The 26,064-nt window shown below is 43.7% G+C and overlaps 1 protein-coding gene across 4 annotated transcripts in view; it reads right to left on the reverse strand.

Moving 5' to 3' along the window:
- SMAP2 (small ArfGAP2) overlaps positions 1-22,249 on the reverse strand; it is a 49,772-nt gene extending 27,523 nt beyond the window's left edge. Inside the window, exons 1-2 of one of the 4 annotated variants that reach the window (XM_057299268.2) lie at positions 21,712-22,249; positions 10,833-10,940 (exon numbers count right to left, since the gene is read on the reverse strand). Coding sequence is in view for 3 of the 4 variants with exons in the window: in XM_008968388.4 (XP_008966636.2) it covers positions 21,712-21,814 (103 nt within the window). In the remaining variant the exon portion in view is untranslated. Of the gene's footprint in view, positions 1-2,288; positions 2,392-10,721; positions 10,741-10,832; positions 10,941-21,711 lie in introns of those variants that run through there. The other 3 variants (XM_008968388.4, XM_057299267.2, XM_034962243.3) reach the window with 3 other exon arrangements.
- Between the last annotated feature and the right edge of the window lie 3,815 nt (positions 22,250-26,064).

Below are 26,064 nucleotides of genomic sequence, written 5' to 3' on the forward strand. Positions count from 1 at the left end.
TTCATCTTTCTCATGTTATTTAACTGGCCCTTCTTATCTACACAGCTAAAGATACGAATTATCTAAATTACAGCACTAATTTCCTGTGTGACTTTAGACAAGTCAATATACCTTAACCAGATTATCTCAAACATATTTCTTCTAAAAGATAGTAACTGTATCTCAAAAATTCATTAAACTACTCTGGAAAGGTTGAAGGCAATTAACTTTTAGTAAATTTGGCTCCACATTAATCTTACTGCCCTGTTTTATTATTATTATTATTATTATTATTTTGTACAGGTGAGGTCTTGCTATGTTGCCCAGGCTGGTTTTGAACTCTTGGGCTCAAGTGATCTTCCCACCTTGGCCTCCCAAAGTACTGGGATTACAGGCATGAGCCACTAGGCCTGGCCATTGGTTTATTATTAACAGGTAGGGACTTACTGTGACTCTTCCTTGTTGTCTCTCCCAGGAGTGGAAGGTAACTAGTGTATACTTAGGTGATGTTTCTGGGAATAAAGAACTATCAATCAGTCATCCTGTATCATTATTATCAATTCAATTCCCCAGGTGACTTCAGGAGGGAAAGAATGAGATCCTAGTTTGGACTTTGTTGGCTTTGAAAAGGACATTCTGCCAACATATGTCCTGATAATGTCATCACCCCATTCAAAGCTATGTCACTGGACCCCCCACCATCAACTGAACTCCAAACTTCTAAGTATGGCTTAAATTCTCCTGTGATCTGGGTCTTTAATTCTCATTACTCCTCTTCTCACTTCTATACACCAAGAGTGACATCACTTCCTCTTAAAACTGTGTATATAGATGCCACTTGTCATGTTCCTGATTCACAGAGGAATCTGAGAGAGTGAATACTACCCACAGAGACGCACAGGCCTTTTTCTGATTTGGGGATGGGATACAGACAGAGGGACTCTTGGGTGTGGTGAGTCTCTGTTCCAACTAGAGGACCTCCTGACTGCCACAAAAATCAATGTACACATATATCAAAACACCACATTGTATACTGTAAACATATACAATTTTCATTGTCAATTATATCGTCGTAAAAAAGAATTCTTTCCAGTTGGTCCTGGGAAAGCTATGCAGTGCTCTTGGTGGTAATGTCTGAGAGCTGAGACAAGGCCCAAGTCTTTGGGGGTTTCCCTAGGAGATTCTGGTATGTGCTGCTATGATTGTTTTTATACTAAAGAGCCAACATATTTTAAGGAGGGAGAAAGAGCTAGCCAAGAGATTTTCTGCCAGTATTGAAGAACCTTGTAAAGTCAGTGAGATGAGACTGATTGCATAAGCCAATGAAGCCCCCAGTTGCTTCCGTTAGAGGCCAGTCCCTTGATGCTACAAACACTGAATAAGATAAAACTTAAAAATCTGAACAGGTCCACCTCTTCCTTTGAGGACAATAGACTTCTTCAAAAAAGAGCAAAAGTGGATCCCTGTAAGTTTTCATTTCATGGAGTGAACTGATGATGGCTAACCTTCAAGACATGGTTACTTGAAGATTCATCAAAATCCTTCCAATCCCTAGTGATTGGCGCCCCAAACACCTAAACACACCGCATAAGAGGAGAACAACTTCTGAGGGAAATGGTAGATGGTGTGATTGAAACACTTATCTTAAGAAAGCTTAGAACTGTCCTCCCAAGAAACCACAGGATGGAAGCAAAGAGTTCTGGAACTAAAGGAAAAAATTCTTGAAAACAAGCATATGAATGAACTCAGTTGCAAATGATAAAGAGAGCCAGCTAAAAATCTATGACTGAAACTCCTGGAGAAGATAGATTTCCTTGCTCTCTTTAGAGCCAATTACATAGATAATGGCAACTTGGAATTGGAAAAAAGGGTGAATCAGAAAATGGAGACCATTTAGATTATTGTCAGAAGTTAATTTGAAGAAACTCATTGATTCTGTTCACGCAAATACTCCTTAAAAAGGTTAGAAGTGGCCGGGCGCGGTGCCTCACGCCTTAATCCCAGCACTTTGGGATGCTAAGGCCGGTGGATCACCTGAGGTCAGGGGTTCAAGACCAGCCTGGCCAACATGCTGAAACCCCATCTCTACTAAAAATACAAAAATTAGCCAGGCATTGTGGCTCACGCCTGTAATACTAACTATTCGGGAGGCTGAGGCAGGGGAATCGCTTGAACCTGGGAGGTGGAGGTTGCAGTGAGCCAAGATCGAGCCACTGTACTCCAGCCTGGGCGACAGAGCAAGACTCTGTCACAAAAAAAAAAAAAAAAAAAAGTTAGAAGAACTACTTACACTTTGTTGATCAACTTACAGTCTCTCACAAATAGCTTTACAGGGCCTATTTCCTCTATTTGCAAAACATCTTTTTGTGCAAATCTTGCTCTGCCCACTTTCCCCATGAAGCCTTTTCTCCTTCCTATTCCAACTCCCACAGCGCTCTGCTGCCTCTCCTGCTGCACTCACTCATTTGTGGTTGTTCTGTTGTTGGGTTTTTTGTTTGTTCTTCTAAGATAGGGTTTGTTGCTTTGTTGCCCAAGCTAGAGTGCAGTGCAGCCTCAATCTCCTATGCTCAAGCAATCCTCCCACCTCAGCTTCTTGAGTAGCTGGGACTACAGGCATGTGCTACCACGCCTGGCCAGCTTTTATTTTTGAGAGCTCCTTTAGGTAACAACAACAATAAAATTATACTAATTTAGTATACTTTTTTTTTTTTTTGAGATGGATTCACGCTCTGTCACCCAGGCTGGAGTGCAGTGGTGTGATCTTGGCTCACTGCAACCTCCGCCTCCCGGGTTCAAGCTATTCTCCTGCCTCAGCTTCCCGAGTACCTGGGACTACAGGTGCATGCCACCACGCCTGGCTAATTTTTTGTGTCTTTAGTAGAGACAGCGGGGTTTCACCATGTTAGTCAGGATGGTCTCGATCTCCTGACCTAGTGATGCACCTGCCTCGGCCTCCCAACGTTCTGCAATTACAGGCATGAGCCACTGAGCCCGGCCTAATTTAGTATACTTTTTAAAAACCTAGTATGACTATTTTGCTTATGTGGATTTAAGTTTTAGATCACTTATTACAGAAAATCACACAAAGGTAATTTAAATACCCTAAATAGAAAGTCAAGGAAAAGGGTGTCCTTAATGCTCCTTGTCTCCTGGTTAGCCTATGATATTTCAGCTCCAGCCAATTTCCTTTACACAAAGACCCTGCTTAAAGCATTTATGAATAAGCTGGAAGAGTGGTGGATGAGACATGGCTTCTCTGAATAGGGGAGGGAGGACACAAAAAATAGCTGCTTTCATTGAGGGCAGGAAAGAGATTATTTCATTAGGAGCCAAACAGTGAGACTATCTCAGTACAAACAATTGTTTGGCTTGAAGACTCCATGTGGGTAATTACTCCAGCAAAGGCTCAGCTGGAATGGAACACGGAGCCTGCCAGGACCTAAGGATAGGGACTGACACAGGCTTAAGTGTCTGAATCATGGCTTTGGAATCCCAGAGCATCCCAGCAAAGATGCTCACAGAACACACTCTACCCCAATCAGCGAGAAGCACCATTCTGCACCCGACCAAGTGCAGAATGTGAATTTAAAACAGATGAGAAAATCTGGGGGTACTGGGAGCAAATTCAAAGTTATTAAACCTAAACTGATATTTTATAGCAAATGTAGCAAGTCCAAAGATTAGATTTCTTGGGCAATCTAATGCATTTCAATCACCACTTCAATGGCTAACAATAGGCTGGGTGGAGTTGGTGTGCAGGGAGGGACTGCTGAGCTAATAGCTGGGCAAATCATTTCAAAGTCAGCCAGGTGGACCTGATATTTCAAAACTTGATACTATAATTAAACCAATTTCCTAGTGACCTCACTTCAGGTAATATATGCAAACTTGGTTCTCAAGTTACTGTCTTCATCTCCTGGGGACATTCAGTTCTTTACATTTTTAGGTTACTTCAGGTTAACTTCCTCTTTGCAACAACCAGTATCTACTCATATATTTAAAAACAAAAACAAAACAAAACAAAAAACTAAAGCTGCAAAGTGAGCCTGCTCACTGCGGGAGGGAAAGGGCCTATGTTTAGAAGAAGCTACTAAAAAGGGTGATATGGTCATTGTCCAATGAGATTGCTCTTCATCCTCCATCCCTAGGATAGATTCCTCACCCCACCACATTGACGAGGAATTTTTTTCCCCTAGGAAGCTGAAGGGATAACTATCATATTACTAGATTCTGGATGCACAAGACCCAGTCCCGATCCATAACTCACAATCCCAGGGCCTTCCTAGGTTGCTATCTGATAGCCTTTGCGAGTGAATGCTTTCATACATTTCAATCATTACCCTGACCAAGGCTAATAGCAGGCTGGTGGGTGTAGGCATGTAGGGACTGCTGCGCTAACAGCTGGGCAATCATTTCAAAGTTGGCCAGGTGGACTCAACATTTGAAAACTTGACATGGTCATTAAAGTCCCTCATAATTAAGCGTCGGCATTCATCTGTGTATAGTATACACTTAATGCATGCTTACTGATTAAACAGGTAATAAGCAATAGTGGAACAACATGAAAACTGATATTAAAAACAGCCCATATTCAAATAGTCCCATCTTTGTTCCTCTAGACCAATGGCTCCCAACAGAAACAATTTCCCCTCAAGGGGCAATGCTGATGTCTAGAGACATTTTTGGTTGTCACAACGGGCAGAGGGGTAGGGAAGAGCTACTGGCATCTAGTGGGCAGAGGACAGGAATGCTGGCTCCTAAACATTCTAAAATGCCCTGGACAGTGCCCACAACAAGGAATCACCCAAAATGTCAATAGTCTGAGGTTGAGAAATCCTGCTCTAGAGGAACCATTTTTAAGCCATTTAGTTTGAAGTGAGACATAAGAATATGTCAATTTTGTGGAAAAGCCTCTCTTGTTCTGTAACAAACAGATACACGTTTAGAGTACAAAATTCTAAAATTGTAACAAACCTTAGGAATGATCTAGTCTAAGCACAGTTGGAGAAACTAAGGCCTAGAGAGGTCAAGTCATTTGCCCAAGTTTACAGAAGAAAGGATCAGCTGGACTGAAATTAGAATCACCTTTACACACCCAAATGTGTGTTATACATAGTAAATGCTCAATAATGGTCACTAAATTGATATCTTGTTCTTTAGGTGTTCTTTTTTTTATTATTACAACATACAATTCACTCTCTGCTGCTGGGAATCTGAGACTGATTGTGAAGATTTCTTCCCATCCACACTCCCCTTCCTCAAAAAGAAGCCCAGAAGGGAAAAACAGTGTAACCTACTAGAGCTCAAGACTGAGTGGCCAGGCAGAAGATGTTTTTCAATTGTTTCCAGGGAAGCTCATGTCTTTCACCCAGGCAGAGGCTCTACATAAAACCTTCTAAGTGAGCAAATGAGCCCTTGTGCAAGACCATGGACATGTGAATTTCTCTTCGCAACTCAGCACAGCAGCTTTCCTAACACATTGGAGAAGTCCCAACCAATGGCAAACAGATGGAAAATCAGTGCCAGTTTCACTGAATCACAACCACATCCAAACAAGCTAGAAAGCTTTCAGTTCTAAACAAACAGCAGAATCAAAATGAATTCTGGGATCAAAGTACAGATGGTTGGTTAGTCCGGTGGTGTGCAGAATATCAGTCATCAAAACAGCCCTGGCTTAAGGGAGGAGAGCAAAAGATGGAGATTTGCCCTTTGAAAAAGAAAACATTCACCACGATGTTTCAAAACCCAGGCGTTTCAGAATAGAACACAATGAGGTCAAAATATATGGCACAAGGGGGTGGGGCAAAGATACCAGCCATGTGAGTACAAAGATCCTGCAAAGGGAACATTAGGCAGATGAACCCAGGGCAGGTCTGGGGGTGGGTGGGGGAGGGGAGTGGGTGGAGGTGGGGGCATCACAATTTCAAAAGAGCCCAAGTAAGATTCTTTAAACGAACCTGTTCCAGTGGGCACAAGGAGTTTCTAAAACTGCTGCAAGGTTATTAAATTCGACAGCACCTGAGAACCACGTCTAAATATTTACTCCCATCCCACAAAAGGGCTAAAGGACTGCTATTTCAGCCTCCTGTTTCACACTTCATGCTACATTTTTCCCCAAGATGATGTGTCACACCAAAACCTCCTACTGAGAGGGCAGAGGATTCGCTTCATGTCTAGCTCCAGCTTCCAAAGCAGCACAGGTGGCAGAAGCACAGAAATGAAATGGCACAAAGAAGCAATTACCACAAAGCAACCATGAGATTCACCTGCTCAGCTTCCTGGTGTCACAGATCTTCAGCTATCTGGGCTAACAGTATGAGGGAGACTATCAAAAAACAAAACAAAGCATATGACCTGAACACACATTAACAGAATAATGCTGCTCATAATAGGGACATAGACACTATGTGCCAGACACCGTGCATTAAGTATGCAGATAGACATGAAAACACAGTCCCTGTCCTCATCTCCAGTCTGAGGGCCCTTCTTCAAAAAAAAATAATAATGCAGTAGCTGTTACCTCCTTTCTACTAATGTAGGACCTCTAATCCACCTTCTTAGAGGACTAAGTTTAAGTGAATGAGGACCGTATGAACATAAGATGCTAGTCAATGGCGCAAGGGTATTTCCGCACATCAGGTATATAATGTTGTGTCCGGAATTGGTGGGTTCTTGGTTTCACTGACTTCAAGAATGAAGCCGTGGACCCTCGCAGTGAGTGTTACAGTTCTTAAAGGCGGCGTGTCCGGAGTTTGTTCCTTCTGATGTTCGGATGTGTTCGGAGTTTCTTCCTTCTGGTGGGGTTCGAGGTCTCGCTGGCTCAGGAGTGAAGCTGTGGACCTTCGCGGTGAGTGTTAAAGCTCTTAAGGCAGCGCGTCTGGAATTGTTCGTTCCTCCCGGTGGGTTCGTGGTCTCGCTGGCTTCAGGAGTGAAGCTGCAGACCTTCGCGGTGAGTGTTGCAGCTCATAAAGGCAGTGTGGACCCAAAGAGTGAGTAGCAGTAAGATTTATTGCAAAGAGCAAAAGAACAAAGTTTCCACACTGTGGAAGGGGACCCAAACAGGCTGCCACTGCTGGCTCGGGCAGCCTGCTTTTATTCTCTTATCTGGCCCCACCCAATCACATCCTGCTGATTGGTAGAGCGGAGCGGTCTGTTTTGACAGGGCGCTGATTGGTGCGTTTACAATCCCTGAGCTAGACACAAAGGTTCTCCACATCCCCACCAGATTAGCTAGATACAGAGTGTGGACACAAAGGTTCTCCAAATCCCCACCAGAGTAGCTAGATACAGAGTGTCCACACAAAGGTTCTCCAAGTCCCCACCAGAGTAGCTAGATACAGAGTGTGGATTGGTGCATTCACAAACCCTGAGCTAGACACACGGTGCTGATTGGTGTGTTTACAAACCTTGAGCTAGATACAGAGTGCCCATTGGTGTATTTACAATCCCTGAGCTAGACATAAAGTTTCTCCAAGGCCCCACCAGAGTAGCTAGAGTGTGGATTGGTGCATTCACAAACCCTGAGCTAGACACAGGGTGCTGATTGGTGTGTTTACAAACCTTGAGCTAGATACAGAGTGCCGACTGGTGTATTTACAATCCCTGACCTAGACATAAAGGTTCTCCAAGGCCCCACCAGACTCAGGAGCCCAGCTGGCTTCATCCAGTGGATCTCGCACTGGGGCTGCAGGTGGAGCTGCCCGCCAGTCCCGCGCTGTGCGCCCACACACCTCAGCCCTTGGGTGGTTGATGGAACCGGGTGCCGTGGAGCAGGGGGCGGTCTCGTCGGGGAGGCTCAGGCTGCACAGGAGCCCACAGAGGTGGGGGGAGGCTCAGGCGTGGTGGGCTGCAGGTCCCGAGCCCTGCCTCGCGGGAAGGCAGCTAAGGCCCGGTGAGAAATCCAGCGCAGCGCCGGTGGGCCAGCACTGCTGGGGGACCCAGCACACCCTCCGCAGCCGCTGGCCCAGGTGCTAAGCTCCTCATTGCCCGGGGCCGGCAGGGCTGGCCGGCTGCTCCAAGTGCGGGGCCCACCAAGCCCACGCCCACCCGGAACTCCAGCTGGCCCACAAGTGCGGCGCACAGCCCCGGTTCCCGGAGCTGGCTCCCTCCACACCTCCCTGCAAGCTGAGGGAGCCAGCTCCGGCCTCGGCCAGCCCAGGAAGGGGCTCCCACAGTGCAGCAGTGGGCTGAAGGGCTCCTCAAGTACGGCCAGAGTGGGTGCCAAGGCCAAGGAGGCGCCGAGAGCGAGCGAGGGCTGTGAGGGCTGCCAGCACGCTGTCACCTCTCAATGTGAAAGTGCCGGCCCATCTTGCTGTGGTATGACCCATAAAGCTGTTCCTTATGTCCCTTATGTTCCTTAGGTCCCTTATGGGGAAACCAGGGTTCTCCCGAATTCCCCATTCCTTGCCTCAGCAGACATCTACTGCAATGAAGCAGTTCAGAATGATAATGCCCATAGCAAAGCCATCTCTACGTGGGCTCAACCCAGAGAATCCCCTTGGTAACTTTTTAAATTAGAGGGCCCACTTGACTACTCAAATCTGAACACATAAATAACCCATCACTCTAACAACAACACAAAAATTTATACTTCCTTATTTGTATTGTTAAAAAATTGAAAACTCAAATATTAACAATTGGGCAAGAGATAATAACGACATATTCCAATGCTGGGATACAATAAAGGTATTTACACGTTTTTAATGTCATGAAATAAGCTTATAATAAATGTTAAGCAAAAAAGAATGATATAAAATCATTATGGTATAAGCTCAAGTAAATGGGTGATAAGAATTATGAAAAATAAGGCTGGGCATGGTGGTTGATGCCTGTAATCCTGGCACTCCGGCAGGCCGAGGCAGGCAGATGATGTGAGCTCAGGAGTTCGAGACTAGCCTGGGCAACATGGCAAAACCCTGTCTGTACTAAAAATACAAAAATTAGCTGGACGTGGTGGTGTGCACCTGTAGTCCCAGCTACTATGAAGGCTGAGACAGAAGAACTGCTTAAGCCTGATAGAGGCTGCAGTGAGCTGAGATCGTGCCACTGTACTCCAGCTTGGGCGACGGAGCGAGAGACCTTGTCTCCAAAAAAAAAAAAAAAAAAAGAATTATGAAAAATACCTTCAGCATCATTATATTTTTCATACTTTCCAATGATTTTTATCGTGGATAGGTTTCAGAATCATAAAAGATAAAGTTGTTGTTGTTTTAAAAAAACCCAGCATTTACTGATGTTTAGATTATAAGCACAGGGATCCTCCTATCTCCCCAGCTCCTAAAATCCCACAAGACAGAAAACAACTGGTCTGTTCCTATGGCAACAAATCTTTTTTTCCTTAAATGTATGAGAAGTCTAATGAAACTGGGACCTATTTTTACTCTGCCCGTAATATGGACCCTTGATCTGAGCCACTTGTGTCAGGCTACTTCTGTCGAGACTAGGCTCAGAACAAGTTAGAATGCTCAGGGAGCCAAGCCGGAGTCTTCCTGATTCCAATGTTTCATTTAATGAAGCTTCCTTTCTCTTTCATATAATCTGGGAATGTTAATACTGTAGTCACACTACAGGAAAGACCTTTCCTCAAGTTTCTCCTCCATCTGTAACGGTTCCTCTAACCCAACTCTTCATGCCTACTTTCAGAGAGACAAAGTCAATCCCTGTTCCAAACAGCTAATCTTTCAGTAAAAATGATTTCAACATAGCAGAAGAGCCTGAATCTCTTAATTCATTCTTTCTCAAATCAGCTGTCACATTCAAATTGGTTTCCGTCAGCTCTGCTGTTTTCAGCTATTTTGAACAAAAGCATCATGGTAAGAACAGGGAGTTTCCTTCCTGTTTCTCTTCTCAGGGTTTGTGTCAGTTATAAGGAGTGATAAAGTGTCAACAACAACAAAAATACACCAATGCCCCCTTCTCTACAAGCTTTACACTACAGCATATGATGTCACCAGTTCACACAGAAAATTCTGTAAGAAATTATTTTTGAAGGCACAGAACAAAAACAACCACCTAAATAATATTAAGACAAAACTTCCTTAACTCAAAACTAGAAACACTAGAGAACTCATTTCTAAATCCACACATTTGGGGACTTCCAGTTAGACAAGAAAAGAGGAAGTTAAAGAACAAAATGTACTGTGTGCGCACTTCAGACCACTGAGGTGAAATAACATTGTAGGATTAACATGTAAACCCACATCTAAAGATGTAAGCTCTGTGGTAGAGGCCTGGGGATTTATGGTATTCCATCACCAGCAACTGCTGCAAAAGACAGCATGGCTATTTGAAGAAAAGGAAAAGAAAAGGTGCTCTATTTGCTCAAATCACCATGCTAGGACACGCTTATCAGCTACAGCTGAGAGTAGGTCTCTCTCCCTCTCGCACTTGCTTCACTGTTTCAATACATCATAAAATGAGAGCATTACACATCTGGTTTGTGGGTGAGGGGAAATGACATGAGGCCTGAGGAACCCAGTTCTCATTGTTTCAGATTAAGAAATTTCTTTTTGGAAGCTTTGACCTGAAATGTTTTTTTTAAAAAAGTATTTTCCAAGTAAGCTTATGAAATCCAGAACTTAAATAAACTGTATTCTATATGTATTTAAAAGCAAACCAGAATTCCTATAGGAAATCTATGAACTGAGGGGAAAAGAGGGCTATGGTCAACAAAATTTGTCAGAGAATCACTTAACATTAATTGAAAATGAAAAAAAGCAACAATAATAAAATTCTATTACTACCCAGTGACATGCTACAAAGGTGGGATTCCAGGGCAAGCTTCAGCCACACATGAGGGAGGATGGGGGATAAGGGGAAGAGCTGGACAAACTGAAGACGACCACCAGAGCAACCTTACGCTGACGGATGGCCACAGCTGAGGCAGATCTGGCTCATCTCTGGGGCTTTCCACTGGGGAGAGACCTGCAGTTCAGCCATCAGTGGACCGGCATTCACAAAGCCTGTGGGGAAACACAGGATCCAGAAGAGTAGGGTAGGGAAGGAGAAAGTGTGGGAAACGGAATAGTCAAACACAGCAGTGAAATATTGCATTTATTAAATATGAAGCTTCAAAAATGCATAGATGGACCTCTTAAGTTGAAATGGACCAGCTGAAAAGAACCGGTACTCTGGGAAGCAGTCTGATATGCTTTTTCAAATCCCAAATTACATTTTCATTACACCTGTGAATTATAGTAACACCTGCCAAGAGGAAATGAGTTTTTTGGAGAAAAGAAAGAAACAAGGAAACCTATGCAATTGTTACAGTTGGTAACTTCACTCAAACAACGAGAGTCCTTTATCTGTGGCCTCTGTGGGAAGTAACAGCCTAAAAGCAAACATACTCACACTGCACTGAAAACTCTGCTGGCCTAGTTCCACCAATTCCATTAATATAGCAAGGGCCCAAATGCAGGTGACCTGATTGACAAAAAAAGCACTTCTAGAAAGGGCTGAACTTGTCTCATATAACTCATTAGACACTTTTATAATCAAGTAGAAAACAAGTAGCCACAACTTGGAAAGCTCTGCCCTTAAATGGAGCAGCAGCAACATTCCTTACAAGACAAAATATTTTTTTCAGGTCAGGGTAGAAGAAAACAGACCCAGTGATCTTGCCTCCCTCACCCAGTGCAAACTTATCTGAAGTTGTGGGGTAAAACAAACAAATCAATAAGAATAGTTAAACTGACATGCAGCACAAGATAAAACAGCCACACTGCAGTTACCTTAACTGTAAAGAAAACACTGAGCTGAGGCCCGGGCTTGGTGGCTCACATCTGCAATCCCAGCACTTTGGGAGGCCAAGGAGGGTAGGTAGCTCACTTGAGGCCAGGAGTTTGAGACCAGCCTGGCCAATGTGGTGAGACCCTGTCTCTACTAAAAATACAAATAATTAGCTGGGCATGGAGGTACACACCTATAATCCCAGCTACTTGGAAGGCTGAGGCATGAGAATCACTTGAACCCGGGAGCCAGAGGAGGCAGTGAGCTGAGATCGCATCAAAGCACTCCAGCCTGGGCAACAGAGCAAGACTCTGTCTCAAAAAAAACGAAAGAAAAAAAAAAGAGTGAGCTGTACCATGTTTTAACGCTGCAATCCTCAACATTTTCTGTGTATGGCTTCTGTGTTACTAACTCAAGCTGTCCAGTTGTAGATATACTCAATGTGGATACACCATACCTAAGACTTCCCAGAATTGACAGGGTGGGAACTTATTTTCTGAGTAACCAAACGATAAGTTGCTCCTGGCAGCAGCCAACAGTCAAATATATATTCAATACAGGAGCCAATTTGCCTAGTCATACCCCCTAAGTATATAAACTATGACTGAGTTGTTACATTACTTCCTGGGACTAATAATTGTTTCAGCAACAGTCAAGATCCTTTAGAAGCACGCAAGGTTGTATCTGCCGGAAAACCCTTCTGTTCTCTTGTCCAAAATAATTCAAATACTATAAGGGGAAAGAAATTACATCTTGGAGAATTCAGTGCCTTTGTGTCTTTGCCTGTTTGCGCTGGGATCCCTCCCTTGCTCCGCTTGATCACAGGGAACTACATCTCCCAGGCTCCCTTTGCCAACTGATTTCGGGATAAGTTCCATCAATGGGAGGCACTGATGAGGATAAGAGGCAGGAGCAGGGAGCAGCCAGGGTAATACGCTCTCTCACTCGGCCTACTTCCAGCTGCCACCAGACTGCTCCTCTTTCCATGCTTCCGCTCACACCAGACCACTCGGACTTCCAGCCCTTGGTGACACCAGTGCACTATTTTCCTTGCGGGCATAGTAGTTCCCCGGCATTGCTAATCGAATGGGTGCCTCACCAGCCCCTGTTCAGCTTCTTGGCTCTTCTAGCAGCCTTGTAACCTACTCCCTATTTTAAATTCCCTCTGCTTATAAGACCAACAGTGGCTTCTGTTCCTCTGACTGGTCCTTGACTGACATAGGGCCTTCCAAACATATTTTAAAACTTATTTTTCAGAAAATTAATAGCTTTCCTAAGAATTAAAACAATTATTCAGATAACCTAGAAAAGATCTCTTCTAATATGAAACAAAACATTTACAGATGATAAAATCAATTCATGCATTCAAACAAATATTTACTGAGAGCCTGGTCTGTGCCAAGAACTGTTCTAGGTGCTGGGAACACTACAGTGAACAAAACAGGCATAGGCCCCTGCCCCCTAGCTTACATTCTAGGGATGTGTAAAGTGTGGCACATTATGATTTTTAAAATTAGCCAATATAGGACTGTTGCTTTAACAATAGAGGAATTTGGTAAAAGTGGATTAACTTTAAGGTGTTCTACTCTACAAAGACTTGGTTCTTACCTTTTCAATGTGGTATGAACTGTCACATTCCAGGGGCCAATACAGAACTTCTTCAAAGCTAGTATCTAGTTAAACTGGCCACTTGATCAAACAGGAGTACAACTGTGGTAAGGATTTAAGCAGACACAATAACAAAAGATAGGCACTGTATGCTTACAGTGTAAAGCATATGCATGTTTTATGCAGAATCTTGCTTGGCATCATTTTTACAGGAAATACCATTTGGAGGAACTGAGTCTGACTCAATTTAATAAGTCACTTTATCCCTTCACTGTAGCACAGGTAGAGTCCATCAACATAACATACAAAGCCAGTGGCAGTGTACATAACAAGTAGAATGTCGCAGTCACCGATTGCATGACACGATTTCCAAGATGGAATTTTCAGGCAGAAGAACAGAAACAGACAATGACTCATGTGATGAACAGTTATATAGACAACTGTGCCCAAGAAAGCTGCCACCTACATACCATAATGACATCAGATGAAAAATGCAGAAAAAAGGTAGTTTTCCGATTTATCTAGAAAAAAAAGATTTGCTGAAAAGTATATATACTGAGAGATGAGACTGCAGCTACCTGTTTATGCATCCTAAGCACTGAGCAACCAGGAGCACACATCAGGTATTCCAAATATGACCTGCTTGAGGCTAAGAGCATGTTCAGCCTCAAAAATCAACATCAAGAGCTCCAGAAATAACACAGTATCTACTGCTGGCACTTCACTAGACTTATGCTAAAATAATTTAATGTACCCACAAAGGTACATTTCAATGGAGAATTTAATGGGCACCATGCTCAGACCTTTCTTACTATTCAGCGATCAGGAAGCGTTTCATGCCTGCAATATTTATAACCCCATCTGAATAGCAGGTGGACCTACAATACTATGGGCTTCTTACACAACAGGAAGTCTAAAGCATAGTGCATATTCAAAATCTCAATGCCACGAAGCAAGTCAACCACAGAGCTCAGGTTTTAACCTTACAGGATCCTGACTACCTGTCAAACTCTACTCCTCATCACTCCTCAACATGCAGTCAAAATATACTAAAGAATCCCCACACGCAGACACACACACACAAAACAGTGCACCTTCGAGGCTTTGCACATTCTGTTCCCTCTTCCTAGAATACAAAGTTCCCTAAATTCGCTTGGCAAAGTCATGCTTATCCTTTAAGACACAGCCTACTTTTCTCTTTGAAGCCATGACTTCCCGAGGAAGACTTCTTTGCCTTCTTCAATGCTTTCATTTCTCCCTGTATACCATGCCACAATAATTTCTGTATTGCATCATTTATATTTGTACACATCTGCTTCCCCATTAGACTGTAAAATCCTTGAGACCAAAGACTCTTTCTTTTAATCTATATGTCCCGGTACAATGTCTGAGAAAAAGTAGGTAGTAAGTGCTTAAGAAACATTTTCTGAATGACTATATGTAGTGGGGGATCTCAGGCTTGCGAAGTTCCCCTAAAAGATATTACATTTTCTATTCTTCATCTCACTGGCACCAAATGATATTTAAAGGGCAAGGAGAACAAATAGGAAAGTATCTCTCAGGGAACAGGTTTAATATGCTGACATTAAAAGACAATCTAATGGGGATTTTGATAAATCACTTTCAGTAAAACTATCAATCTAACCATGACTGTCAGAGTTATAGTGCACTAGCTATAAAAAACCAGAAATACATGTGATCTTGGCTAGAGAAAGGCGTTTAACAACTAGAAATGGAAGCAGAACTCCTTCTGTTGTTTCACGCCATTGAATTTTTTACTTTTTAAAAGGTACCACAGGCTGGGTGTGGCGGCTCACACCTATAATCCCAGCACTTTGGGAGGCTAAGGTGGGCGATCACCTGAGGTCAGGAGTTCGAGACCAGCCTGGCCAACATGATGAAACCCCTCTCTACTAAAAATACAAAATATTAGCCGGGTGTGGTGGCAGGCGTCTCTAATCCCAGCCACTCGGGAAGCTGAGGCAGGAGAATGGCTTGAACCCAGGAAGCGGAGGTTGCAGTGAGCCAAGACCACACCACTGCACTCCAGCCTGGGCAACAGAGTGAGACTCCATCTCAAAAGAGAAAAAAAAAAAAGTGCCACAGATACAGCTAAAATAATTTAAAATTGATAGGAAAGTTCATTTCTAAGGAATATTTAACAAGCAATGACTTGGCTATCAACAGAAAACAAATGTAAAGCAAAGCTAAAGATTAATGTACATGAGTTAAAATTTAAGACAACTATGAGAAAATTTCTACACAAAGAAATTCCCTGGTCTAATCTTTCATACAAGTTTGAAATCGGGAAACATCCAGAGACCATCCTCAAGGGTACCATAAAGCACATTTGCAAAAATGCCAGAACTCCATATATAGGAAATGGTTTTGGCTTAAAGACTAGGGAATTACTGGGTGAGTCATTCTAACTGTGGCTTCCAGTAACCAGACTATCTTAAAAGGGAATAAAGTCAAAAGTAAAACTAATAAAATCAAGATTAAAAAATTTATGATCAGCAATGGTAAAAGTAAATAATGCAGACATTTGTGTAACACATTAGTTTACAAGGCACTTTCATTTTTCAAACTAGGAAAATTAAGCTGAGAAAGTTAGGTGGTATGTGGAATCAGGTCACCAAGCTGCAATAAGCAAAGTAAAGGAATTTAACTGGCTGTTCCAATACCAAGTCTACAGACTCTTCCATTACTCTGCCTCTCTGCCATCTTAACTGTAGGCTTATATGTGTCTATGGGCCTAGGACACTTTCTAAGATGCCTTCAAAGAGAGCAGTGTCTGCTGGGCATGGTGGCTCATGCCTGTAATCCCAGCATTTTGGGAGGCCAAGGTGGGCAGATCACTTGAGGTCAGGAGTTCCAGACCAGCCTGGACAACATGGTGAAACCTTGTCTCTGCTAAAAATATAAAAATTAGTCAGGTGCCTGTAATCCCTGCTACTCAGGAGGCTGAGGCAGGAGAACTTGAACCCGGGAGGGGGAGTTTGCAGTGAGCCAAGATTGCACCACTGTACATAGCAAGACTCCACCTCAAAAAAAAAAAAAAAAAAAAAGAGAGAGACAACAGTGTCTTCCAAATCATTTAAGAATATCTTTCTACTTAGTCAAGATAACTTGGTCATAGCCTTAGAAAATACCTTCAAAGAACAAAGCACTCCTCAAGTGCATTGGAAAGTGTATGCTCTCCATGTTCTGTTGATTGAAAAATACAGATGTCAAGGGCTGTGGGTAATATGCTACCATTTGCATAAAAGCACTGCAAAGGAATATATTTAAATGTAATTGTTTGTCTATGCATACATTATCTCTTAAAAGTCACGTAAGAAATTGCCGACAATGGGCTAGGTGTGGTGGCTCACACCTGTAATCCAAGCACTTTGGGAGGCTGAGGTTGGTGGATCACCCGAGGCCAGGAGTTCGAGGCCAGCCTGACCAACATGGTGAAACCCCATCTCTACTAAAAATACAAAAATTAGCTGGGTGTGGTGGTGGGCGCCCAGCTACTCGGGAGGCTGAGGCAGGAGAATCACTTGAACCCAGCAGGGAGAGGTTGCAGTGAACCAAGATCTTGCCATTGCACGCCAGCCTGGGCGACAAGAGCGAAACTCTGTCTCAAAAAAAAAAGAAAAGAAAAGAAAAGAAATTGCCAACAATTGTTACTTCCACGGAGTGAAAATGGTGGCTCAGAGATGAGGGACAGCAGAATGATTTTATACCGTACATATTCCCCTTTGGACCTTTTGGATTTTGAACTACATGAAAGTGCTACCTTTTTCAAAAAGTACATTTAAATGTAGATTTAAAAATATAGGAGTTGGAACAGAGGCAGTGGTTGGGTGGGGTGAAACATTTCAGAGATAGGATGTAGCAGAAGAAGGGAAAAGCAAAAAATTATTACACTTTCTGTTGGACTCTAGAATTTCATGTGGTGTTTCAGTCTGAAGTAAATACTCCTCAAGATGATCAAATGTCTTGTACTCTTAACTCTTTGCTCTGCCGGGTATGGTGTGTCACACCTGTAATCCCAGCACTCTGGGAGGCTGAGATGGGAGGACTGCTTCAGCCCAGGAGTTAGAACTAGCCTGAGAAACATAGTGAGACCCTGTCTCAATTGTAGATAAGCCAGTAAATAAATAAATAAATCTTTGCCCATCAAACAGCCCTCAATTTCTCACAAACCTTGACACTAAGAAAGGAGTGTCCCAATAGTGGACACAAATATTTAGGTCATCAGAAAGGTATAGTCAGCCCTCCATTAGAAATGGGTTCTGCATCTGTGGATTCAACCAACTGCAGATTGAAAATATTCGAAAAAATGGCTGGGCCCCGTGGCACACGCCTGTAGTCCCAGCACTTTGGGAGGCTAAGTGGGAGGACAGCTTGAGCCCAGGAGTCTGAGGCTACAGTGAGCTATAATCGCACCACTGCACTCCAGCCTGGGTGGCAGAGCAAGACCCCGTCTCTAAAAAAAATAAAAAGGAAAGAAAATATTCAGTAAAAAATGAATGGTTGCATCTGTACAGAACATGTGCAGACTTTTTTCCTTCTCATTATTCCCTAAATTATACAGAGTAACAACTACTGGCATAGCATTAACATTGTATTAGATATTATAAGTAATCTAGAGATGATTTAAAGTATAAGGGAGGATGTGTATAAGTTATATGCAAGCACTACAACATTTATATCAGGGACTTGAGCATCTGTGGATTTTAGTACCCCAGAAGGTTCCTGGAACCAATCCCCCCTGGATACCAAAGGACAACTGTAGATCCTTTCATGGTAAATAAGATAGTGTCCAGTTTAAAACACAGTCTCTGACGGGGTGGCTTAGCAGTTATTCCTGACACACTGATAAAATCTGGAACTGCTGAGCTAGAAGTTAAAACTTGGACCAGTATGACCCCAAGTACAAAGGAAGTATGACCCATACCCAAAAATGGAACCCAGCCTCAATCAGCCAGAGTTACCATTGACATATCTGGAATTTTCAGTAGTTTTGTCCTCTGTTCTATCACTACCTAAGTTAGTCCAAAAGTTCACCCTAAAAGTCACATTAACCCCAGGGCTTTGGGTAATGAAGAAATCACATCTTGAGCCTAGAGCGAATCATAGCATTTCTTAAATAGGCAGCCCCAAAGCAGTTTCCTTTCCCACATTGAAATTACTGGAATGGTTTAGTGGTCCCAGAAACTGGTAAGACTCGTGCCCAGGACAGTTAAAAACCCCAGGATCAACAAAACTTGTACGAAGTAAAAAGAACACAAGCTTGTTCTCTATTCTGATGTTTATTTGTTGTGTTTTGTTTTTGAGACAGGGTCTTGCTCTCTGACCCAGGCTGCAGCGCAGTGGCACTCAATCATGGCCCACTGCAGCTTCGACCTCCTGGGCTCAGGTGCCCAGGTGATCCTCCTGCCCCAGCCTCCTGAGTAGCTGGGACCACAGATGCACAACACCACACCCAGCTAATTTTTTACCTATTTGTAGAGACAAGGTCACACTATGTTGCCCAGGCTGGTCTTGAACTCCTGGACTCAAGTGATCCTCCCTCCTTGGCCTCTCAAAGTGCTGGGATTACAGGTTTGAGCCACCACACCCAGCCTCTATTCTGAAGTTTAAATCACATACCTTGAAAGTCAACTAATAAATGTTCCTAAATAAGTATAAGAATTTAAAAATAAAAGTCATTGCCAAAGAGTTATATTTTGGAACATTGCAAAAATACCTGCTCATAGGTCGATAGTCTATGCCACATCATCTAACTGGATATTAATAGATGAGCAATCACTCACCATATCCTGTACAGTTAACTTCCATTTTTTTAGGAAAGGACACAGGAATACAGGTAAATAAACTGAAACCCAATTCTCATTTTAGCCAACACTTTTTAAATTCCTCCTCCAATGAAATGTATTTTTTATCAGCGCTAACAGGTAACAATTTATTGATCCAAACGTCTTTTCCTTCAACAATCTGATAGTTGTCCAAATGATCATTATGACAACCAAAATTAGAAAACAGCAGGGGAAAAAGAGTGAGAGGGCTTGGAGGGGTGGAATGGGATAGGTAATTCATAAATTGGATAAACAGAGGCCTCAACAAATGCCTATTTGTCATAATCTAAAGATGACTGACCCGTTGTCATCTCATTTTTAATACAATGACCAAGTCCCTGAAGCCACCTGGTAAAATGTAAAACGAACTTCTGAAAAGAAATTGAGGATCCAGGATTCTACCATCAACAGTAGTTAATAAAGTTTACAAGCCAGCAGTTACTAGTTCTCATTAAGAATTAACTGATATTTCATAACCTGATCCCCAGTAAGCTTATTAATAAAAAGCAATGGAAATTTCGGGCTGGGCATGGTGGCTCACACCTGTAATCCCAGCACTTTGGAAGGCTGAGGCGGGTGGATCACCTGAGGTCAGGAGTTCAAGACCAGCCTGGCCAACATGGTGAAACCCTGTCTCTACTAAAAATACAAAAATCAGCTGGGCATGGTGGCGGGCGCCTGTAATCCCAGGTACTCGGGAGGCTGAGGCAGGAGAATCACTTGAACCCGGGAGGCAGAGGTTGCAGTGAGCCGAGATTGCACCATTGCACTCCAGCCTGGGCGACAAAGCGAAACTGTCTCAAAAAACAAAAATAAAAAATAAAATAAATAAAAAGCAATGGAAATTTGGAGGAAGAAGTAGTGAATCAGCCTCTCTCTTCCATGTGCTGTATTTTATTGGAATATGAGTAAGTATAAGGGTAATATGAGAAATGGGGGGGGGGGGTTCTAGTCACCAAAATGGCATCTGACTCTCCAAATGCAGCAATGCTCACTCCAGTGGGTTGCTTCACTGTGACTCAAGATCTGTCAAATGAGGACATAAGGGAATTTGAATAAAGCCAAGACACACTCCTAAAATAAACCAAATCTTCCAATAGACCTAACAGAAGATGTAACAAGAATCAAGAAGCTAACCTACTCAACATAAATTGATTCTAAAATACTTTTTAAAATGAATTATTGCTAATGCAAAAATTCAGGAAAGAAGTCTAGGAATTTGTTTTCCTAATGGCACATTCCATTTATCTGTTGGTAGAGGTCACTAAAATACATTACTAGGTGTCTATGTATCCCTCCCCTGTTCTCCTTTTATAACCTTATTCTTCAAAAATAAAAGGTAATTAAGTGAAAGCATCAATTAAATATGTCCTTCCTTTCTCAAAATAGATAAATACGAATACAACTGAATCTTTGTTTTATAGTATATGCCCACTACGCTGTACGGCAAACAACCATGGCAAATCCACTGCATTATGAACAAAAGTAAATTAATAGTCGCCCTCAAAATATAACTATCCATTTCGACCCAACCAAAGGGAAAATAATTTTCCCAATCCTCCAATTATATGCCAAAAGAATTAGAAAATACAGGAAAAAAAGATTCATAGAAGCTTGTATAAATGTCAAGTGCCAACATTTCACTAATAACCAAGATTTCCTATTGTACTGACTTTTAATTGTATCAAATCATGAATCTTCTAGGGCACAGAAAACAAAGACTAAATGGTTCTGCCAATTTACAATGATCATATTTCACCTTTAGAAGTGTAATCACCATGGAAGCAATGAATTCATCGAATTCATCTTTCTCTCTCCACTGATTAAACGGATCCTGCACTACAGGCATAATCGGCTAGTTTCTGCCACCACTCATACATAGGCCTCCAACGCACTCTACAAGCCAGGGCTACACTGCCCAGAAATCCGCACTGTGTCACTGCATAAGGCAGTTTCCCACTGCACACATCCAGGAAGAATAAAGTCACCTAAGCACTCTTGTCAGATCTTAGCAAGGCTGCAAAATGACAGGAGTTGCTAACCAAATAGCAGGAAGCAAAAATCACCACCTTTAAAAATCATTTAAGCAGTTTTCCTTTCCGCCATCTCACTTCCCTCCTCCTCCTCCTCGTCATTCTCTCTCTCTCTCTCACACACACACACACACACACACACACACACACGCACGCACGCACTGCAGTTCATCCCCAGCTTTGCAAGTGACATGCTGGGAGCTCTCTCTGGACAGCCGGCCCAGAACTCATTCAGAGCCCTCAAATACAGACATTCTCACCTGAACACGCCAGGCAACTTCCACCCGCACCATCACCTCCACCCTCCCCGACACACACAGACTCGCCCTCGCAAGCTCTACCCATACCAATCCCCCAGCTGCAGAAAGCCCAGTAGGCTCACTGCAAGCGCAGCACGCGTTACCACTTATAAGCCGAGTTGGGCGGCCTAAGCTTCAGAAACCTCCTCTTCACGCAGCCCACCCCCACCACCCCGGCGCGGCTGGACCCCTGGCCCGCCAGGTGGGATGCGCTACCTTTAGACTGGCAATCTGCACAAAACTTGTTATCCTCCTCCAGCAGCAGGTTGGCCAGGACAGCCTGGTACCGATCCACGTCCTTCACCGACTTGCCTGTCATGGCCAGGGTGCCGGCGGGGGCAGAGGGCGACGCGCCCTCCTCGCCCCCAGAGACCCCTGCCTCAGTCCGGGGGTGAGGACTCCCGGTCCCCCGCCCAGGGGCACCTCCTGAGCGGGGAGAGCCCTCTCCTCCGGCCCCGCCGGACGCCCCTTCCCGGGTCGGGGGCGTCCGTCCCCGACTCCGCAGCCCCTCGGCGCGGCGCCCCTTGGCGGGCTTAGGGACAGGCCCGCGTCCAAGAGAGGCTGCGGGGCCAGAGACCCTCAGCCCAGGCAAAGGCGGACCACGAGCCTCCTGGGTGCCGGACGCAGAAATGACCCTCTGGCCGGCCTGTCTGCTGGCCTTGCGTCCCGCGCCTCGGTTTCCCTGGCAGCTGCCGTCAGCTCCGCTACCACCTCCACCGCCTACTTCCGGCAGCTCTTCCTCCCCACCTCCACCCTGCCCAGCTCGCGCATGCGCCCCGCCCCCACCGCGCCGCACTGGGCTCTTCCTTCAGCTCCGCCTCTCGGGAACCAATCCGTGGAGAAGCGGGGGGCGGGCCTTGGGTGGGGGCGGAGGGAAGGGGTGGGCACGCCCCCTGCGTGTCCTTGGAAGAGAATGAATGGAGCCTGGTAGAAAGGGAGTGGAGGGAATGGAAGAAAGTGAAGGAAGACAACAACTAACATTTACTGAGCTCTTGTTACTAGGCACTGTGTTAAGCGCTTTGCATGAATTATCCCAACATAATCCTCACAACGACCCTATGATCATCCTTATGTAACCTGAGGGTTGTTTATACCCCAAAGTCCTCCAGCTTGTTTTTTCCAACAGCCAAATAGAAGAGTCCAAGCCCCTAACCCAGGATATAGGAACGTCACCCCCTCCCCAAATTTTCAGAGGACTCTGGTCACCTCTCACTTGGAATACCTGCTCCCACTAATACTCATTAGCTCTCCTCTGTGACTCCTGCCTTTTTGGATATTGTTTGGCCTGGTGCCCAGACAGTTTGTTTCTTCTTCCATTTCTTAAATTCTCACAAAACAGCGAGTTTTTTGTGGCAGACTTTTACTGAACGTTATTTGGGAAGGGTGGGGGACAGTGATTAAAGCATAGCACACAACAGGCAACTCCTTAAAAATGATTATTAAACATCATCATCCAAAGCCACCGTTGCTACAGATAATTTCTCATAGGCTGTCCTTTTCCTTAGGGATCCACCTGCCATCTGGCTTGTGTTTTCATTCACTCATTCATTCATTCATTCACTGAGCACGATGTTACTGAGAAATTTCTAAGTATCAGGCACTGTACTAGGGGAGAGGGAAACAGCATGATCCGATTTGTGGTTTTAAAAGGTCACTCTGGCTGCCATGGAAATAATTAATCAGGGAAGATAGTAAGCAGATGCTAAGAGTTATCTAAACTCTGGTGAAACCCTCTCCTCCATTTCTTTACTTTCTCCCAAGACCAGGATCCCCTCAAAGCTTTCATCTCATCAGAGGAAAACTAAACATTTCTATTACTTTATTAATCACAACAATTAAATTTTCTGGCTAAGCCTCTTCCCTTCTAGCCATGCCTAGGGGACTTGACTTTTAAAAACACACAAGTTCATTGGGGTGTTTTTCCTCAGAAAACCCATCCAAGTAGGTATTACCATAACCATTTTTCGGTTGAAATAGACAGTCAAGATTAACTAGTTACTGGGTGTGGTGGCACATACCTGTAGTCCTAGCTACTCAGGATGCCGGAGCCAGAGCATCACTTGAGCCCAGGAGTTGGAATCCAGCCTGGGCAACACAGTAAGAACCACCCCTCCAACCCCCAATGTACCCCGTTACGCTGTCTCAAACAACAACAACAACAACAAAACCCAGTTAATTGCGGTGAATGGTGATTGTACCTTAGTTCAAGCCCTCCCCATCTTCATCTCCTCACTCTGCAAATAGCCTTCCTGCCTTAGTCTAAATCTGGTTAAATTAATCCTTCACCGTGCTCTCTAGAGGGAGCTTTTAAATGCCAATTCTGATGGACTCACACTTCCTGCTTAAAAAATCCTTTAGTGGCTCTCCATTGCCTATGGCAGTGTTTCTCAAATTGTTCCACCTAGTGAGAGATCTCATGGCTTTGTGGTTAAGCACACAGACTCTGGGGCAAGAATGCTTAAGTTTAAATCTTCAGCTTTTACCACCTATTATCTGTGTGACTTTGAGCAGGTTACTTAGCCTCTTGGTGCCTCAGTTATTTCATCTATAGAATGGGAATGATGTTAACATTAATAGTACCTATTTCACAAGATTATTATGAGGCTTAGCTGAGATAATACCTGTAATATAATTAGAACAGTTCTTGGTAGATAGTGAATGATAGACAATTAGCGCTCTTCACTAAATATTTCTGGCGTTTTGCCTTCTGAGCACATGGTAGGATTTTATTTCCTGGCCTTCAAGTGATTGGGAAAGACCAATGAGTTTGAGCAGAAAGGATGGATTACTTTGTCTCTGAAGCATTTATTTGTTGCTTTGAGCCTCTTCTGCTTCTCTTTCCCTCTGGCATGGCAACTATTGATGCTGAAGATGTTGGTTGCTCTATTAGCCTGGATTTCTGTGTAGCTGATAAACAAGAGCTCTCTGCCAGCCCATAGAGGATAACTTAGCATAAGCAAGAAATAAGCATTGTGTTGCCACTGAGTTTTGTTTGTTTACCACTGTATAAGCTAGCCTATCCTAGCAGATACATCAAGTATTAGCTCTTTTTATTATCATTACTAATAGCAAAGTAAAGTGAGTGCATAGCCCAGGGTCTGAGGATATAAACAAAGCAAACTGCTCCTCCCAAGTGCACATTTTTTTTTTTGAAGTCTTGAATTTTGCTTTGACTAGTCTTGCAAAAATGTTCACTCTGTTCCATCATGCACACGTTATCTTATCATAAAACTGTTTCCACATTAGTTATAGATTTTTTTTTTTTTGAGACCGAGTCTCGCTCTGTCGCCAGGCTGGAGTGCAGTGGTGCGATCTCGGCTCACTGCAACCTCCGCCTCCCAGGTTCAAGCAATTCTCCTGCCTCAGCCTCCCAAGTAGCTAGGACTACAGGCACGTGCCACCACTCCTGGCTAATTTTTTGTATTTTAATAGAGACAGGGTTTCACCCTGTTAGCCAGGATGGTCTCAATCTCCTGACCTCGTGACCCGCCCACCTCAGCCTCCCAAAGTACTAGGATTACTGGCATGAGCCACCGCGCCTGGCCAGTTATAGAATTTTCTATCTGTCCCAGTGGCTACTGAGCATAGTTTGGTTGCACTGTATCTAATGGATTTCAGAAAATTGGAATGAATTGAAGAATCCTGATATCACATTTCATACTCAGCTTCCAGATAATTTCTCTTTATTGTTTTTATTTTGTTTTGTTTTGCTTTGGTGGCAGTAGAATTTATTAGAATGTGCCTTTTAAAAATTATTTGAAATAGAGATGGAGTCTTGCTTTGTTGCTCAGGATGGTCTTGAATTCATAGCCTAAAATGATCCTCACACCTTGGCCTCCCAAAGTGCTGAGGTTACAGGCATGAGCCTAGAATGTGGCTTAATACAGGCACCTGGGCTTGCCCACGTTGCTCTCAGTATATAAAGCTTGAATGTCTTGGCAATTTTTCTTGAGTAATGACACTAGGAAGTTGACAGCCAGGTGAATGTTATGTACAAGCTCATCGTCTGTCATCTTCACATGGCCAACAGCCACAGCCAGACATAGCACCTTCTTCATCTGAAACTGGGTTGTGGACTTCACCTCATCCACTTTGGCCACCATGTTTTTGTTGTGTGTCAGCAGGGGAGGGAACTTACCCACCTTATTTAGGCCTGGGCCAAGGATTCATGGGATCTGCTTGATCAGAGACTCTGAGGCTAAAAAGACATTATACTTCTTTGACAGCTGTTTGACCGATTATTATTCTTATTGAGCTTTTCAGCACCTTGATGTCCCTGTGGAGGATATCCACAGCCTTGAGCCATTTTTTTTTTTTTTTTTTGGAGACAGGGTCTCACTTTGTCACCCAGGCTGGAGTGCAGAGGCTCGAACATAGCTCACTGCAACCTCGACTTCCCAGGCTCAAGCAGTCCTCCCACCTCAGCCTCCTGAGTAGCTGGGACTACAGGCGTACATCACCATGTCCAGCTAATTTTGTGTATTTTTTGTAGAGACAGGGTTTCACCATGTTGCCCAGGTTGGTCCTGAGCTCCTGGAATCAAGCGATCCTCCTGCCTTGGCCTCCCAA

The sequence above is a fragment of the Pan paniscus genome, chromosome 1, assembly GCF_029289425.2.
Source record: "Pan paniscus chromosome 1, NHGRI_mPanPan1-v2.0_pri, whole genome shotgun sequence".
NCBI lineage: Eukaryota > Metazoa > Chordata > Mammalia > Primates > Hominidae > Pan > Pan paniscus.